The 15,348-nt window shown below is 38.1% G+C and overlaps 1 protein-coding gene across 1 annotated transcript in view; it reads left to right on the top strand.

Annotated features, from left to right (window-relative positions):
• Positions 1-656: 656 nt before the first annotated feature.
• FBXL4 (F-box and leucine rich repeat protein 4) overlaps positions 657-15,348 on the top strand; it is a 108,711-nt gene continuing 94,019 nt past the window's right edge. The window contains exon 1 of the mRNA XM_007942257.2: positions 657-1,168. Coding sequence (XP_007940448.1) covers positions 657-1,168 — 512 coding nt within the window. The remainder of the gene's footprint in view (positions 1,169-15,348) is intronic.

Below are 15,348 nucleotides of genomic sequence, written 5' to 3'. Positions count from 1 at the left end.
ACTGTCTGGTGATCTGTGATGTGTAAGGCAGTTAATTTAGTTGGTCTGGATTAACTGTCAACTCCAGAAAACTATATTGCCATATTATGAAATCTGTACTTAGCATGTTTGAAAGAAAGTAATAGTTAACAATAGAGAATCATTTTTTAGAATGTGAAATTGCAGCAGTATCTAAGATTCTTTTGAATTTAAAGCAATATTTAGTGATTCCTATACATTCTAAATTTTAATTTTAAAAGTTCAAGGATTTACTATTTGTTAATTGATGGTTATAATTTTATACAAAATAGAGCTTTTTGGATCATACATCTTTTGTGGTCTTAAATACCAGATTTGTTTCCCATATAACATAAAATTGTATACATTTACTGTATTTAGGATTCTTAGAAACAGATTAGCTAAATTACTTAATACCAAAGATTCATGTTTTCAGTTTAAAAGTTGTTTTTTCAGTGTTTCATTCTGGGATACTATGTTGGGAAAAAAGCCTGTTAGTTACCCAAGCCATGTGCTTTTCTGCTTATTTAAATTATTTTACTTCACCATTCGTTTTTTAGACTTTTACTTTACCATTCATTTTTTAGAATATCCTTCAAAGAGTTCATGCATCTTACTGAGGACACCTGACCTTTTGAAGCTTCATAATTCACATCTAGATGTCACCAGTCTTTCCTATGTTAACAGTTCTGACTATGTTTTATTATATATGCCTTCGGCGTCGAGCCAGGACAGCTACAAGAGGAGAGATGATGAACAGCCATAGAACCATAGAATCAAACAGCCGGACATCCCCTCTCAATGCAGAGGTGGTTCAGTATGCTAAAGAAGTAGTAGATTTCAGTTCCCATTATGGAAGTGAGAATAGTATGTCCTATACCATGTGGAATCTGGCAGGTGTACCAAATGTTTTCCCAAGTTCTGGTGACTTTACTCAGACAGCTGTGTTTCGAACTTATGGAACATGGTGGGATCAGTGTCCTAGTGCTTCCTTGCCATTCAAGAGGACACCACCTAATTTTCAGAGCCAGGACTATGTGGAACTTACTTTCAAACAACAGGTGTATCCTACAGCTGTTCATGTTCTGGAAACTTATCATCCTGGAGCGGTCATTAGAATTCTGGCTTGTTCTGCAAATCCCTATTCTCCAAGCCCACCAGCTGAAGTAAGGTAAGACTCACGTTTACTGACCTAAACATTAAAAGGCCTTGATTGTTGAAATATGTCAGGTCTTTTTATTTTTTGCCTCTTATTGGAACCATTCCTTTAAGTAATTTAAAGAAATTTGCTTTTTGAAATTACCTTTGATATATTGTAGGGGAAGAAAAATCACACTGTTTAAAAGGCATTCTTCATGCCTGTAGCACCTCACACTGCACTATTAGTGGTTTGTGAGATTTGTGTGTCACAGAATTTACCACACATGAAAAGCACCATTTGAACTAATTGGGACATGGGCCAACCTGAGAAGTTATCAGGAAATATGATTTCTAAAATATTTGTAAAAGAGGCATCTTGTTATTTCTTTTAAATATTTTGAGTAACTCAAAATTGGCCTATAGAATGATACCTGCAGAAGCTCCTCAGGGGATTAGCTTTACTATTACATGGATATTTTTGTAACAACATGTTGTTGTTGTTGTTGTTGTTTGCCGTCAAGTCAGCCCCGACTCATAGTGACCCCTCCTTGGGTTTCCGAGGCAGTATCACTACGAAAGTAGGATTGCCCAACCTTCCTTCCGAGGAGTGGCGGGTGGGTTTGAACCACCAGCCTTCTGGTGAGCAGTCAAGTGCCTTAGGCACTATGCTACCAGAGTTCCTTGTACTCATTTAAAAATAAATGTTGCTTTAAGTAATTCATGCATTCCTCCTAAAAGCCTATTTGCATCATTGATTTGCATAACAGTTCCTCTCTCCTTCTCTTTCTCTCTCTAGTTCAACCTTCTGATTTTTTAATATGATTATTTGAGTAGGTAATATAGCCACATGATTCAAAAATCTTAAAAGTATTTAATGTAGTCTTGCAGATACCCTATTCTCCATGTACTTAGGATCCGTCTCTCCCCAAAGACACTACATTATTAGTTTCATTTGTATCATATCTTCCAGAGTTTCTTTATGCTGATTAAAAAAATACTAATATATATTTACTTCTTTTGTACACAAAACCAAGCATACAATTCACATGGTTCTGTACCTTGCTTATTTCCCTTAGTAGTATATATTAGATCTTTCCATATGAATACAGAGAGAGCTTCCTCATTCTTTTCTACACTCGCAAGTAATGCACAGTGTGTATGTACCCCAAGTTCTTAACCAGACCCCTATTGAGGGGCTCTTAGTTTGTCTTTACTGTTGTAAATATTTTACAATAAATAATCTGGTCATAAGTCATTTTACATATGTGCAAGTTTATTTGTGGGATAAATTCTTAGAAGGATTCCCTGATCAAGGGAATATGCCTTTGTAATTTTGACATAGCATGCCAGTTACCCTCCAAAGAAGCTGCACCCATTTACATTCCCACCAGCAGTATTTGTTTATACCTGTTGTGCTAAAGCCTCACCCACAGAGTTTGTTAATGAATTTTAAAATTTTTGACAACTTAATATGAGAAAAAATGATATTTTACCTTGAACTTTAGAATTTTATTACCTGTGAGGGTGAACATATTTTCATACGTTGAAGAGCCATTTATATCTAATTTTCCTTGAACTACTGGATCATATTAGTTCCCATGTTTCTATTATGTGTTCAGTTCTTACCAGGTTTTGGAGCTCTTCATATCATTTAATTAACTTACTCATTTATTAAATATTTACATGTCTACCATGAACTAGGCAATGTTCTAGATATTGGAAATGTGTCAGTGAACAATGAACAAAATAGATGAACATCTCTCCCTTTATGAGCTTATTCTATTGTGAAGACAGGCACAAATGAAGTAAGCAGAATACTTGGTAAATTAGTAAATGGTAAGTATGTGATAAAAAACAAAGCATGGAAGGCAAGTACAGTTTAACTAGGGTGGTCAGGGAAGGACTCACCAGGAAAATAATATTTGAGCAAAATATGAAGGTAAAGGGATGAAGTCATGAAACATATCTAGAGGGAAAGTACTGCAGGCAGAGGGAGCAGCAAAGGCCAGGGCCTAACATGGGCGTATACCTTGTATGTTCAAGGAGCAGTGAGAATCCCAGTGTGACGGGAGCACAGGGAGGGAGAGTGGAGGTGGGACATAAGACCAGAAGATGATAGTAGAGAACGGGGATGGATTTGTTGTTGTTGTTGTTAGGTGCCGTCAAGGCAGGTCTGACTCCTAGCGACAGTGGAACATACAGTGGAACGAAACATTGCCCAGTTTTGTGCCATCCTCACAATCCTTTGTTATACTTGAGTCCATATTTGCAGCCCCTGTGTCAGTCCATCTTGTTGAGGGTCTTCCTCTTTTTCACTGACCTTCCACTTTACCAAGCATGATACCCTTTTCCAGGGAATGGTCCCTTCTGACAACATGACGAAAGTGGGTGAGACGAAGTCTGGCCATACTTGCTTCCAGGGAGCATTCTGGCCCCACTTCTTTCAGGACTGATTTGTTCATTCTTCTGGCAGTCTGTTGTATTTTCAGTATTCTTTACCAACACCACCACAGTTCAAAGGCATCAGCTCTTCTTTGTTGTTGTTGTTGTTGTGTCGTCAAGTCGGACCCCACTCATAGCGACCCCTCTTTGGGTTTCTGAGGCGGTATTACTGCAGAAGTAGATTGCACCATCTTCCTTCCAAGGAGTGGCTGGTGGGTTTGAACCGCCAGCCTTCTGGTTAGCAGTCCAGTGACTTAGGCACTATGCTACCAGAGCTCCCAACTCTTCTTGAGTCTTCTTTATTCATTATCCGCCTTTCACATGCATATGAGGCATTTGAAAATACCCTGACTTGGGTTAGGTGCACCTTAGTCTACAAAGTGACATCTTTGCTTCTTACCGCTATGAAGAGCACTTCTGCAGCAGATTTGCCCAGTGCAATATGACATCTAGTTTTGTGACTGCTGCTTCTTAGGAGTGTTGATTATGGATCCAAGTAAAATGAAGTTTTGACACCTTCAATCTTTTCTCCATTTATTGTGACGCTGCTTATTGGTCTAGTTGGGAAGATTTTCATTTTCTTTGTATTGAAATGTAATCCATATTGTAGACTGTAGTCTTTAATCTTCATCAGTAAATGTTTCAAGTCATTTTTACTTTCAGCAAACAAGGTTGTGTTATCTGTGTATTGCAGGTTGTTAATGAAAAAAACAAAAACTCACTGCCACCAAGTCAGTCCTGACTCATAGTGACCCCTACTTGAGTTTCTGAGGCAGTATCCCTACAGAAGTAGATTATCCAACCTTCCCTCCAAGGAATGGCTGGTAGGTTTGAACCTCCAGCCTTCTGGTAAGCAGTCAAATGCCTCAGGCAGTATGCCACCAGCGCTCCTTCTGAATGAGTCTTCTAATCCTGATGCTGCATTCTTTTTCATATAGTCCAGCTTCTTAGATTATTTGCTCAGCATATGGAATGAATAAGTATGGTGAAAGGATACAACCCTGACACACACCTTTCCTGATTTTAAACCATGCAATATCTCCTTGTTCTGATCAAACAGCAGTCTCTTGGTCTATGTACAGGTTCCTGATAAGCATCATTAAGTGCTCTGGAATTCCCAGTCTTCTCAATGTTATCCATAATTTACTTTCAGCCAAGATCCATCAGGTATCAACAATGATATGCCTCATTACACATCCTCTCCTGAATCCAGCTTGCATTCTTGGAAGTTCCCTGTTAATATACTGCTGCAACGGTTTTTGTATTATCTTCAGCAAAATTTTATTTGTGTGTGATATTAATGATACTGTTTGATAATTTCCACATTCTGTTGGATCACCTTTCTTTAGAATGGGTACAAATATGGATCTCTTCCAGTCATTTGGCCAGATAGCTGTCTTCCAAATTGCTTGGCATGGATGACTAAGTGCCTAGAGCACTGCATCAGTTGGTTGAAACATCTCAATGTGTATTCCATCATTTCCTGGAGCTTTGTTTTTTTTGCCAGTTCCTTCTGTTTTGATCCCTTTCAAGCAGTCACTTGTGGTAGTTGGCCATCATTTAGCTCTTCTGGTTTCAGGGTTGTGGAGACTAGGGTTTTTTGTTCTGGATGGAAAAAGACCAATAGATGCACCTTAGGTGGCTGCTAACAAGGTTTTAGTACCCCACTTGCTTCTTACCAACGTAGGATGTAGAAAATTCCCTGTCTTATACTAATTGACCTTGCTGTTCCCTGAGACTGGTGCTGAGCCCCAGGTCCAGTGACTATTTTCTCCAGATGCTTCGTTGTCAGTTACAAGTTTTCATAACTTTGCATCTTGTATGCTCTAGTATTTTCGTGGGCATATTTGCAGCACATATGAATACATAGGTAGAATCCTCTATCAAACGTGTGTGTGTGTGTGTGTGTGTGTGCCCATACATATTTATTCATTTATTCATGGATGTACTCTCATTTTCCTTCCCACTTCTATTTAGTTTGCATGTCTGTCTATGTATTCATTCATAGATTTTTGTTTTTGCGGGATTGTGTATATAATAGTATTGAGTTTTGCTGCCTTTAAGGAGCTCTTGTAGTGTAATTGTTAAGGCATTTGGCTGCTAACCAAAAGGTCCATGATTCAAACTCACCAACTGTTAGAAAGATGGGGCAATTTGCTTCCCTAAAGTTTTACAGGCTTGGAAACCCAGTGGGTGTTGCTATGAGACTGAATCAACTTGATGGCAATGAATGTGTTTTTTTGTTTTGTTTTGTTTTTTTGTTTTTTGCTGCCTTTAATTCTTTTGCTCTTTCCAGTGTCTTCCTTTGCCTTGATCATTTTACCTTGACCTCTCCCTTATTGTATATTGCCCTTGCCTTCACCCAAGTTAATATGTGTCTACCCTCAAGTTAGTGATTTACCTTCCTTTCCCCTCCCACACCTGATAACCTTCAAAAATGTTTCTTTCTGTAAATAAACATTTTCTTGACTTTTTATAATAGTGGTCTCATGCAATATTTTTTCTTTTGTAATTGACTAATTTCACTCAGCAGAATATATATTGAATATACCATTGATTGGTGAGAAGGTTTATTAATTTTCTTTGTGGTTACCCAGTAATTTATTATCTTCTCAAATTTAAAACAGTCCATTCTATCTTGATAACATCTTCACTTCCTCTCCATTTGGGGGTTCTGTTATTACACCATTTATTCCTTCTTTTTTGCTTTGTGGTGGTCATCACTTACAAATTAATATCTCTGGTTCCCTATTTTCAATCTTTTCATTTTTTTTTAATTTTTGATACTACTGTATATCTTGGTTGATTTCCAGGTGATGTTGTCATGTGTCTTAATCTCCAGTTACTGTCTGCCGTTGTTGGTTCTCTGTCTGAAGGACTCCCTTTAGTATTCCTTGTAAGATTAGTCTTGTGTTTTTCAAGTTCTTTTACTTTCTCTTTATCTGGAAATGTCCTAATAATGCCATTGTATTTCAGGGATAATTTTGCTGGATATATAATTCTTAGTTGGCATTTTTTTGTTTTCTTTCAGTATTTTACATATGTCATCCCACTGCCTTCTTGCCTGCATGGTTTCTGCTGAGAAATGAGAGCTTTGGTCTTACCGGTTCTCCTTTGTAGATAACTTTTTGTTTTTCCTGAGCTGCTCTTGGGATTCTTTCTTTGTCTTTGGTTTTGGAAAGCTTGATTATGATATGTCTTGGAGATTTTCTTTTGGGGTCTGTCCTATATGATGTTAACTGAACTGCTTGAATGCATATCTTCTCATCTTTCATAATATCTGGGAAATTCTCTTCCAGCAAGTCTTCAACAATTTTCTTGGTGCTTTTTTTTTCTTGCCTCTTCTTGTGCTGGAATGCCAGTCATACATAAGTTTACCCCTCTTGATGGTGTTCCACATAATTATTAGTCTTTCTTCATTTTCTTTTTGTTGTTCTTTTTCCTGATTGTTCTAACAGATTAGTATTATGAGATTTGTCTTCATTTTCACTGATTCTGTCGTCCATTGATTCTGTTCAACTCCTTTGCTCTTCTAGTATGTTAACTATTACTAAATTTTAATATTAATCTTCTGGGTTTCTATTTGCTGTTTTTTGTATGAGTTCTAATTTTCCATTTATTTTGTCAATTTGTTCTTGTATTGTTTTCCTGAATTATTCTAGAGTTTTTTCTGTGTTTTCCTTGATTTTGTATATGATTTCCTTGTTGTAATCTTTGTTTCTCTTTATCTTTTTCTTAGTCTTTTGAAAGATCCTAAGCATACTTCTTTTGAATTCCTTCTGGGATAGTTCCAATAACATTTCTTCCTCTGGAAGATTTTCTAGCCCTGTATTTAGTCACTTGCTTGAACCATCTTGTCCTGTTTTATTGTGTGATTTGAAGTTGTCTGTTATCGTTGAGACACTGAGATGTTATTATATTAATTTGTTGTCAGTTGGTTTGCTTCACCTTGATTTGTTGTTGTTGTTGTTGTTGTTTTGTTTCAATATATCTAACCAATAAGGCAGATACACACTGTAGTCACTAGTTCGGCAACACTGGTGCACCTTGCTACCTCTCTGTGGGTGAGTTTGGTTGCAGTTGAGAGTGTAGATGCAAGTCTCTAATTGCTGGTCTTGTAGAGCACTTAAGGACAGGCTGGGCAGGTGTTGATCTCTGTTGTCCTCCAGTGATGCTAGAGCAGGTAGTGTAACTTGTGCAATGAGTGGGTGGCAGATTTGGCAGGTGTTTTGGGGTAGGATTTCTGGCTCTCAGTATACTGTAAAATATAATAAAATGTGCGGAGAGAAAGAAATAACAAAAAAAAAAAAAAAAAAAAAGAAAAAGCTAGGGGAAAGAGGGAAGAACTAAGAAGAAAGAAAAAGAAGCAAAGGACTGGCATAAGCTGCTGAACATTGCTGCAGTGGGAAAGCTATTTTTGCTCTGTAGGAGTCCATACTGCTGACTGCAGTGAAGTGCACTCAATCCCTGCTCACCATGGAGGTGACGGGCATAGTTCTCACTCTGCAGGATCATGCACTGCTGCCTGCAGAGGCAGAGGGGGAAGGTGTTGATGACCTGAGGTGGCAGGGAATTGGTGCCCACTTTGTGTGATCAAAAAGCAAAAGAGATGGGGAATAGGAAAAAAAAAAAAAAAAGAAAAGGGAAGAACAATGGTGGAGGAGAGGGAAGAACTATGCAGAAATAAAAATAATAAAGAAGAAATAGAAAAACAAAAAAGTGGCATAGTATGATGCAAGCTCTGTCCACCAAACATGGTTGCAGTGGGGAATGTGGTGCTTTCTCTATAGGAGTGCACATCACCAACTGCAGAGGGGTGAGGGTGGATGCTCCTTGCTGCAGATGTGATACAGTGTGGGATGGCTGCCCTGTGGGTTATGAAAGAAAGGGAGAACAAAAAAATATGGGGAGAAGGAAAAAAAAGAGAGGGAAAGAGGAAAGAAATAAGAAAAATTAAAAACTGCATTGGCAGTTGGGGAGGGGGGTTTAGCTGGCTGCCATAGCATTGGGGTGGGGAAGGCTGTAACTGGGTGGTTGTGCAGTGTAGGAGTGAGATCACACCTCTCTGGTCAGTGATAACTGATATGGGTGCTTATGAAGTCCTAAGCAAGTTGAGCTGGTTATTTGGTTCCTTCCCTGGTCAGAATGCTGCTTGCAATAACTTAATGTGACCACACTATGTCAGGCCAGTTGACAGTTCTCTGCTTCATATACTTCCTTGTTCACTGTTTTCATTCAGTTTCTTCTTATCATCAGTATTTGATCTATGTCTTTATTCTTTTCTTTGGAACTCTGAGTTCTAGAATTGTCATCTCTATCTATTTCACTTACTTTCTTGGGTTTTTTTGGTAGAGAGTCTAGGTAGTATATCTACCTACTCCACCACCTTGGATCGAACTCTGTTTCCTGATTTTAAACCATATAGTATCCCCTTGCTCTGTGCAAATGACCATCTCTTGGTCTATATACAGTTTCTGCATCAACATAATTAAGTGTTCTGGAATTCCCATTCTTCACAATGTTATCCATAATTTATTATGATCCACACAGTTGAGTACCTTTACGTAGTCATTTAAACAAAGGTAAACATCTTTCTGGTGTTCTCCATATTCAGCCAAGATCCATCTGACATTAGCAATGATATCCCTCATTCCATGTCCTCTTCTGAATTTAACTTAAATTTCTGGCATTTCTTTGTTAGTGTACTACTGCAGTCATTTTTGAGTTAACTTTAGCAAGATTTAATGATATTGTTCAATAATTTTCACATTCTGTTGGATCACCTTTTTTTGAATGGGCATGCATATGGATCTCTTTTACTCTATTGGCCGAGGAATTGTCTTCCAAATTTCTTGATGTAGATGGGTGAGTACTTCCAGTGTTAACTGTTTGTTGAACCATCTCCCTTGGTATTTTGTCATTTCCTAGAGTCTTGTTTTTCACTAATGCCTTCAGGGCAGCTTGGAATTCTTTCTTCATTGCCATTGGTTCTTGATCATATACTACCTATTGAAATGATTGAACCTTGACCAATTCTTTTTGGTACATTGACTGTGTATTCCTTCCATTTCCTGTTGATACTTCCTGCGTCATTCAACATTTTGCTCATAGAATCCTTCGGTATTGCAGCTCAAGGCTTGAATTTTTTTTTCTTTTAAAAATTTTTATTGTGATTTGGGTGTAAGTTTCAGAGCAAATTCATTTTCCATACAACAGTTCACATACACTTTGTCTCATAACATTGACTGCAATTCCACACAATGCAACAGCTCTCTTCCCACTTCCTCCCCATAATTACCTCTTCCCTGTGCCCTTCCCTCCCATGCATTCCTTCCCCCAAAACTGTATCACTGTGCATACACAGCCCTTCTATTCTCCCATGATTGATCTCTCCCGGGAGTGTATCTACCTAATGTAAATGTTCACCTCATATGCCTGTCTTTTGTTTGGCTGGAAGCCACGGGAGTGGTTTCAATTCCAGACCCAAGGGCAGCTAGGGTCCATAGTCTCAGGGGTTGGAAATTCTCGTCATTTCTTTTTTTTAAATTGTGATTTGGGTGAAAGTTTTGAGAGCAAATTCCATTTAACAGTTCATATACATTTTGTTTTGTAACATTGATTATCATTCCCACAGTGTAATAGCACTCCTCCTACTTCTTCCCTATGTTTACCATTTCCCTTCATCCATCTTTCCTATTGCTTCCTGCCTTCTGAGCTTCATCTCTGAGCAAATGCTGCCCTTTTGATCTCGTATGGTTGATAGTTCTAATGATTGTGTACCTCCCTGGTGGTGGGGTTCACCTTATAGGTCTGTCATTTGGCTGAAAGTTGAGCCATGGGGATGAGTTCAATTCCAGTCTTGTACGGTGTCTAAGGATCATAGTCTCAGGGGTCGCACTAGTCTCTCACAGACCAGTAAGCCCAGTATTTCGTAAAACATTTCATAAAAATATTTATTTCATAAAAATATGATTTTGAGTTTCATTTTACATTTTTCTCCCACTGTATCCAGGACCTCCTATTGTGAACCCTTTGAGAGTAGTCAGCATTGGTAGCTAGTAACCATCTAGTTGTTCTGATTTCAGGATCATGGAGGCTGAGGGACAATTACCAAACTGACTGCCTTCACATCAAACCAGTCCTTTGAAGTAATTGTTTCCTTGTGTCTTTGATTTTTCTTTACTCTTCTTTACTCCCTCCATTTCTTTAGTTCTTTCAGTTTGAGAAATGCTGAACGTGTTCTTCTCTTTGGTTTTCTAACTCCAGGTATTTGCATATTTCATTATAGTAATTGACTTTGTCTGCTTGAGGTGCTCTTTGAAATCTTCTGTTCAGCTCTTTTACTTCATCATTTCTTCCTTTTGCTTTAGCTACTCTACTTCCTAGAGCAAGTTTCAGAGTTTCTTTTTTACATCCATTTGATTCATCTTTTTCTTTCCTGTCTTTTTAATGACCTTTAGCTTTCTTCATGTATGATGTCCTTGATGTCATCCCATAACTTTTCTGGTCTTCAGTTATTAGTTTTCATCAAATCTGTTTTTTAGGTGGTCTCTAAATTCAGATGGTATATACTCAAGGTCATGCTTTGGCTCTTGTGGACTTGTTTAATTTCCTTCAGCTTTAACTTGAACGTGTATACAAGCAAGTGATGGACTGTCTGTTCCATAGTCTGCCTTTAGCCTCATTCTGACAGATGACATTGAGCTTCCTCATCATTTCTTTCTACAGATGTAGTTGATTTTATTCCTGTGTATTCCTTTCAGCAAAGTCCACATGTATAGTGACAACTTACGTTGTTGAAAATGATATTTGCAATGAATAAGTGATTGATCTTACAAAATCCTATCATGTGATCTCCATGACATCATATTTTTCAATTGTGTATCCTCCTTCATTTCTCACTTTTGTGCATTCCAATCACTAGTTATCAATGCATCTTTATTGAAACACTGCCTGATATATTACTGGAAAATTTTTTGAATAGCCCTGAAACATTGTCCAATGTAGTGCCAGAAAATGAGCTCCTCAGCTTGAAAGGCATTCAAAATATGACTAGGGAAGAGCTGCCTCTTCAAAGTAGAGTCAACTTTAATGATGTGGATAGAATAAAGCTTTCAGGACCTCCATTTACTTTTGTGGCATGACTGAAGATGGGGAAAAAACAGCTGCAAATATCCATTAAAATTGGAACATGGAATATACAAAGTATGAATCTAGGAAAATTGGAATTTGTCAAAAATGAAATGGAATGCATAAAGTTTGATATCCTAGGCATTAGTCAGGTGAACTGGACTGATTTTGGCTATTTTCAATCAGACAACCATATGCTCTACTATGCCAGGAATGACAAATTGAAGAGGAATGCCGTGCATTCATCATCATAAAGAATGGATCAAGATCTATCCTAAAGTACAAGTGCTGTCAGTGATAGGATAATATCCATATGCCTATAAGGAAGACCAGTTAATGCTACTATTATTCAGATTTACACACCAAACACCAAAGTGAAAGATGAGGAAATTGAAGATTTTTACCAACTTCTTCAGTCTGAAATTGACCAAACATGCGATCAAGATGTGTTGATTATCACTGGTGATTGGAATGCAAAAGTTGGAAACAAAGAAGAATCACCAGTAGTTGGAAAATATGGCCTTAGACATTGGAGATAGCATGATAGAATTCTGCAAACCAACGACTTATTCATTGCAAATACCTTTTTCACAGCATAAGTGATGGCTATACACTTGGACTTCATCAGATGGACTACACAAGAATCAGATTGACTATATCAGTGGCAACTGGCAATGGAGAAACTCAATATCTTCAGCCAGAGCAAGGCCAGGAGCTTATTATGGAACAGACCATCAACTGCTCATATGGAAGTTCAAGTTGAAGCTGAAAACAATTAAGAGTATGAGAGCCAAAATATGACCTTGATTATATTCCTCCTGAATTTAGAGACCATCTACAGAATAGATTTGATGCATTGAACACCAGTGACCAAAAACCAGAGGCATTTTGGGATGACATCAAGAACATCATCCATGAAAAAAGCAAAAGGTCATTAAAAAGACAGAAAAGGGAGAAGATCAAAATGAATGTCAGAAGAGACTCTGAAACTTGCCCTTGAGCAGAGAGTAGCTAAAGCAAATGGAAGAAATGGCAAGATAAAAGAGCTGAACAGAAGATTTCAAAGAGCAGCTGGAGCAGACAAAGCCAATTACTATAATGAAATGTGTAAAGACTTGGAGTTAGAAAACCGCAAGGGAAGAACACTTGCATTTCTCAAGCTGAAAGAACTGTAGAGGAAATTTGAGTTGCAGTATTGAAGATTGTATGGGCAAAATATTGAATGATGCAGGAAACATCAAAAGAAGATGAAAGGAATACACAGAGTCACTGTACCAAAAAGAATTGGTGAGTGTTCATCCGTTTCAGGAAGTGGTATATGATCAAGAACCAGTGGTACTGAAGGAAGAAGTTGAAGCTGCACTGAAGAAATAGGTGAAAAACAGATCTCCAGGAATTGATGGAATACCCATTGAGATGTTTCAACAAATGAATGCTGTGCTGGAGGCACTCACTTTTCTATGTCAAGAGATTTGGAAGACAGCTACCTGGCCAACTGAGTGGGAGAGATCCATATTTGTACCCATTCCAAAGAAAGATGATTCCACAGAATGTGGAAATTATCAAACAATATCATTAATATCACAAACAAGTAAAATCTTTCTGACGATAATTCAAAAATGGTTGCAGCAGTATATTGACAGAGAACTTCCAGAAATGCAAGCTGGATTCAGAAAGGGACATGGAACAAAGGATATTTGCTGATGTCAGATGGATCTTGGCTGAAAGAAAGAATACTTGTATTTTATTGACTGTGCAAAAGCATTCAGTTGTGTGGATCATGACAAATTTTGGATAACATTGAAAAGAATAGGAATTCCAGAACACTCAGTTGTACTCATGAGGAACCTGTACATAGACCAGGAGGCTGTCGTTCGAATGGAACAAGGGGATACTGCTTGGTTTAAAATCAGGAAGGGAGTGTGTCAGGTTTGTATCCTTTTACCATACTTATTCAGTCTGTATGCTGAGCAGACAATCTGAGAAGCTGGACTACATGAAAAAGAATGTGGCATCAAGATTGGAGGGAAAGTCATTAACAACCTGCAATATGCAGATGACACAACTTTTCCTGCTGAAAGTGAAGATGACTTGAAGTACTTACTGATGAAGATTGAAGACTACAGTCTTCATTATGGATTATACCTCAATATAAAGAAAACAAAAATCCTCACAACTGGACCAGTAAGCAGCATCACAATAAAAGGAGAAATGATTGAACTTGTCAAAGACTTCATATTACTTGGTTCTACAATCAATGCCAATGGAAGCAGCAGTCGAGATACCAGACATTGTGTAGTATTGGACAAATGTGCTGCAAAAGACCTCTTTCAAGTGCTGAAGAGCAAAGATGTCTCCTTAAAGACTAAGGTGTGCCTAACCCAAGCCATGGTATTTTTAATTGCTTCATATGCATGTGAGAGCTGGACAATGAATAAGGAAGACTGAAGAAGAGTTGATGCTTTTGAGTTGTGGTGCTGGCAAAGAATGCTGAAAGTACCATGGACTGCTAAAAGAACTAACAAATCTTCCCTGGAAGAAGTGCAGCCAGAATCCTCCTTGGAAGCGAGAGTAGCTAGACTTCATCTCACCTACTTTGGTCATGTTGTCAGAAGGAACCATTCTCTGAAGAAGGATATCAAAGAAGGATATCATGCTTGGTAAAGTGGCGGGTTAATGAAAAAGGGGAAGGCCCTCAACAAGATGGATTGACACAGTGGCTCCAGCAATGGGCTCAGGTATAGCAAGGATCATGAGGCTGGCACAAACCCAGGCAGTGTTTCGTTCTGCTCTACATGAGGTCATTATGAGTTGGAGATGATGCGGCAGCACCTAACAATTAACAACAACAACAGTCTACTGAATGTTTGATCAATATTAGAACGTAGAAGTTGGTAAAGATCTTCATTTTCTTTATCTTTTGCATTAGTGGTTCATACATAAATTTAAGTGATAGTTGTCCGTAGTGATACTGCCTTGGAAACCCAAGGAGGGGTCGCTATGAGTCGGGTCTGACTCGATGGCACATAACAACAACAACAGTTGTAATAACTGTTCTTCCTTGTTTATGTGTTGGTATTATTCCATCATTGACAGTGTTACACATCAGGATAGATTTTGATATGTTCTTTTTGAAGACAAATATGACACCATTACTCTTCAGTTTGTCATTGCCAGCATAGTAGACTATATAATTGTCTGATTCAAAATGGACAGCACCAGTCATTTCAGCTTACTAAATTTCTAGGTTATTGACCTTTATACATTCCATTTCATTTTTGATGACTTCCGGTTTTCCTTGCTTTACGCTTTGTACATTACATGTTCCGATCACTGACGTATGTTAGCAGCTATTTCCTCTCATTTCACGTCATGCCACATCAGCCAATGGAGTTCCCCAAAGCTTTACTCCATCCGTGTCATTAAAGTTGACTCTACTTTGAGGAGGCAGCTCTTCCATAGCTTTATTTTGTATTGTTAAAAAGCTTGACTACTAATTGAAAGGTTAACAGTTCAAACACACCAGCTGTTCCATGAGAGAAATACATAGCCATCTATTTCTGTAAAGATTTACTGCCTTAGAAATACTGTGTTAGATTGGATTCTCTAGAGAAACAAAACCAGTAAAGCTTGGGGGGG

Source organism: Orycteropus afer, unplaced genomic scaffold, assembly GCF_000298275.1.
Source record: "Orycteropus afer afer isolate SDZICR_OR568_19922 unplaced genomic scaffold, OryAfe1.0 scaffold00087, whole genome shotgun sequence".
Lineage (NCBI taxonomy): Eukaryota > Metazoa > Chordata > Mammalia > Tubulidentata > Orycteropodidae > Orycteropus > Orycteropus afer.
This window is presented reverse-complemented; position numbering and strand designations above follow the sequence as displayed.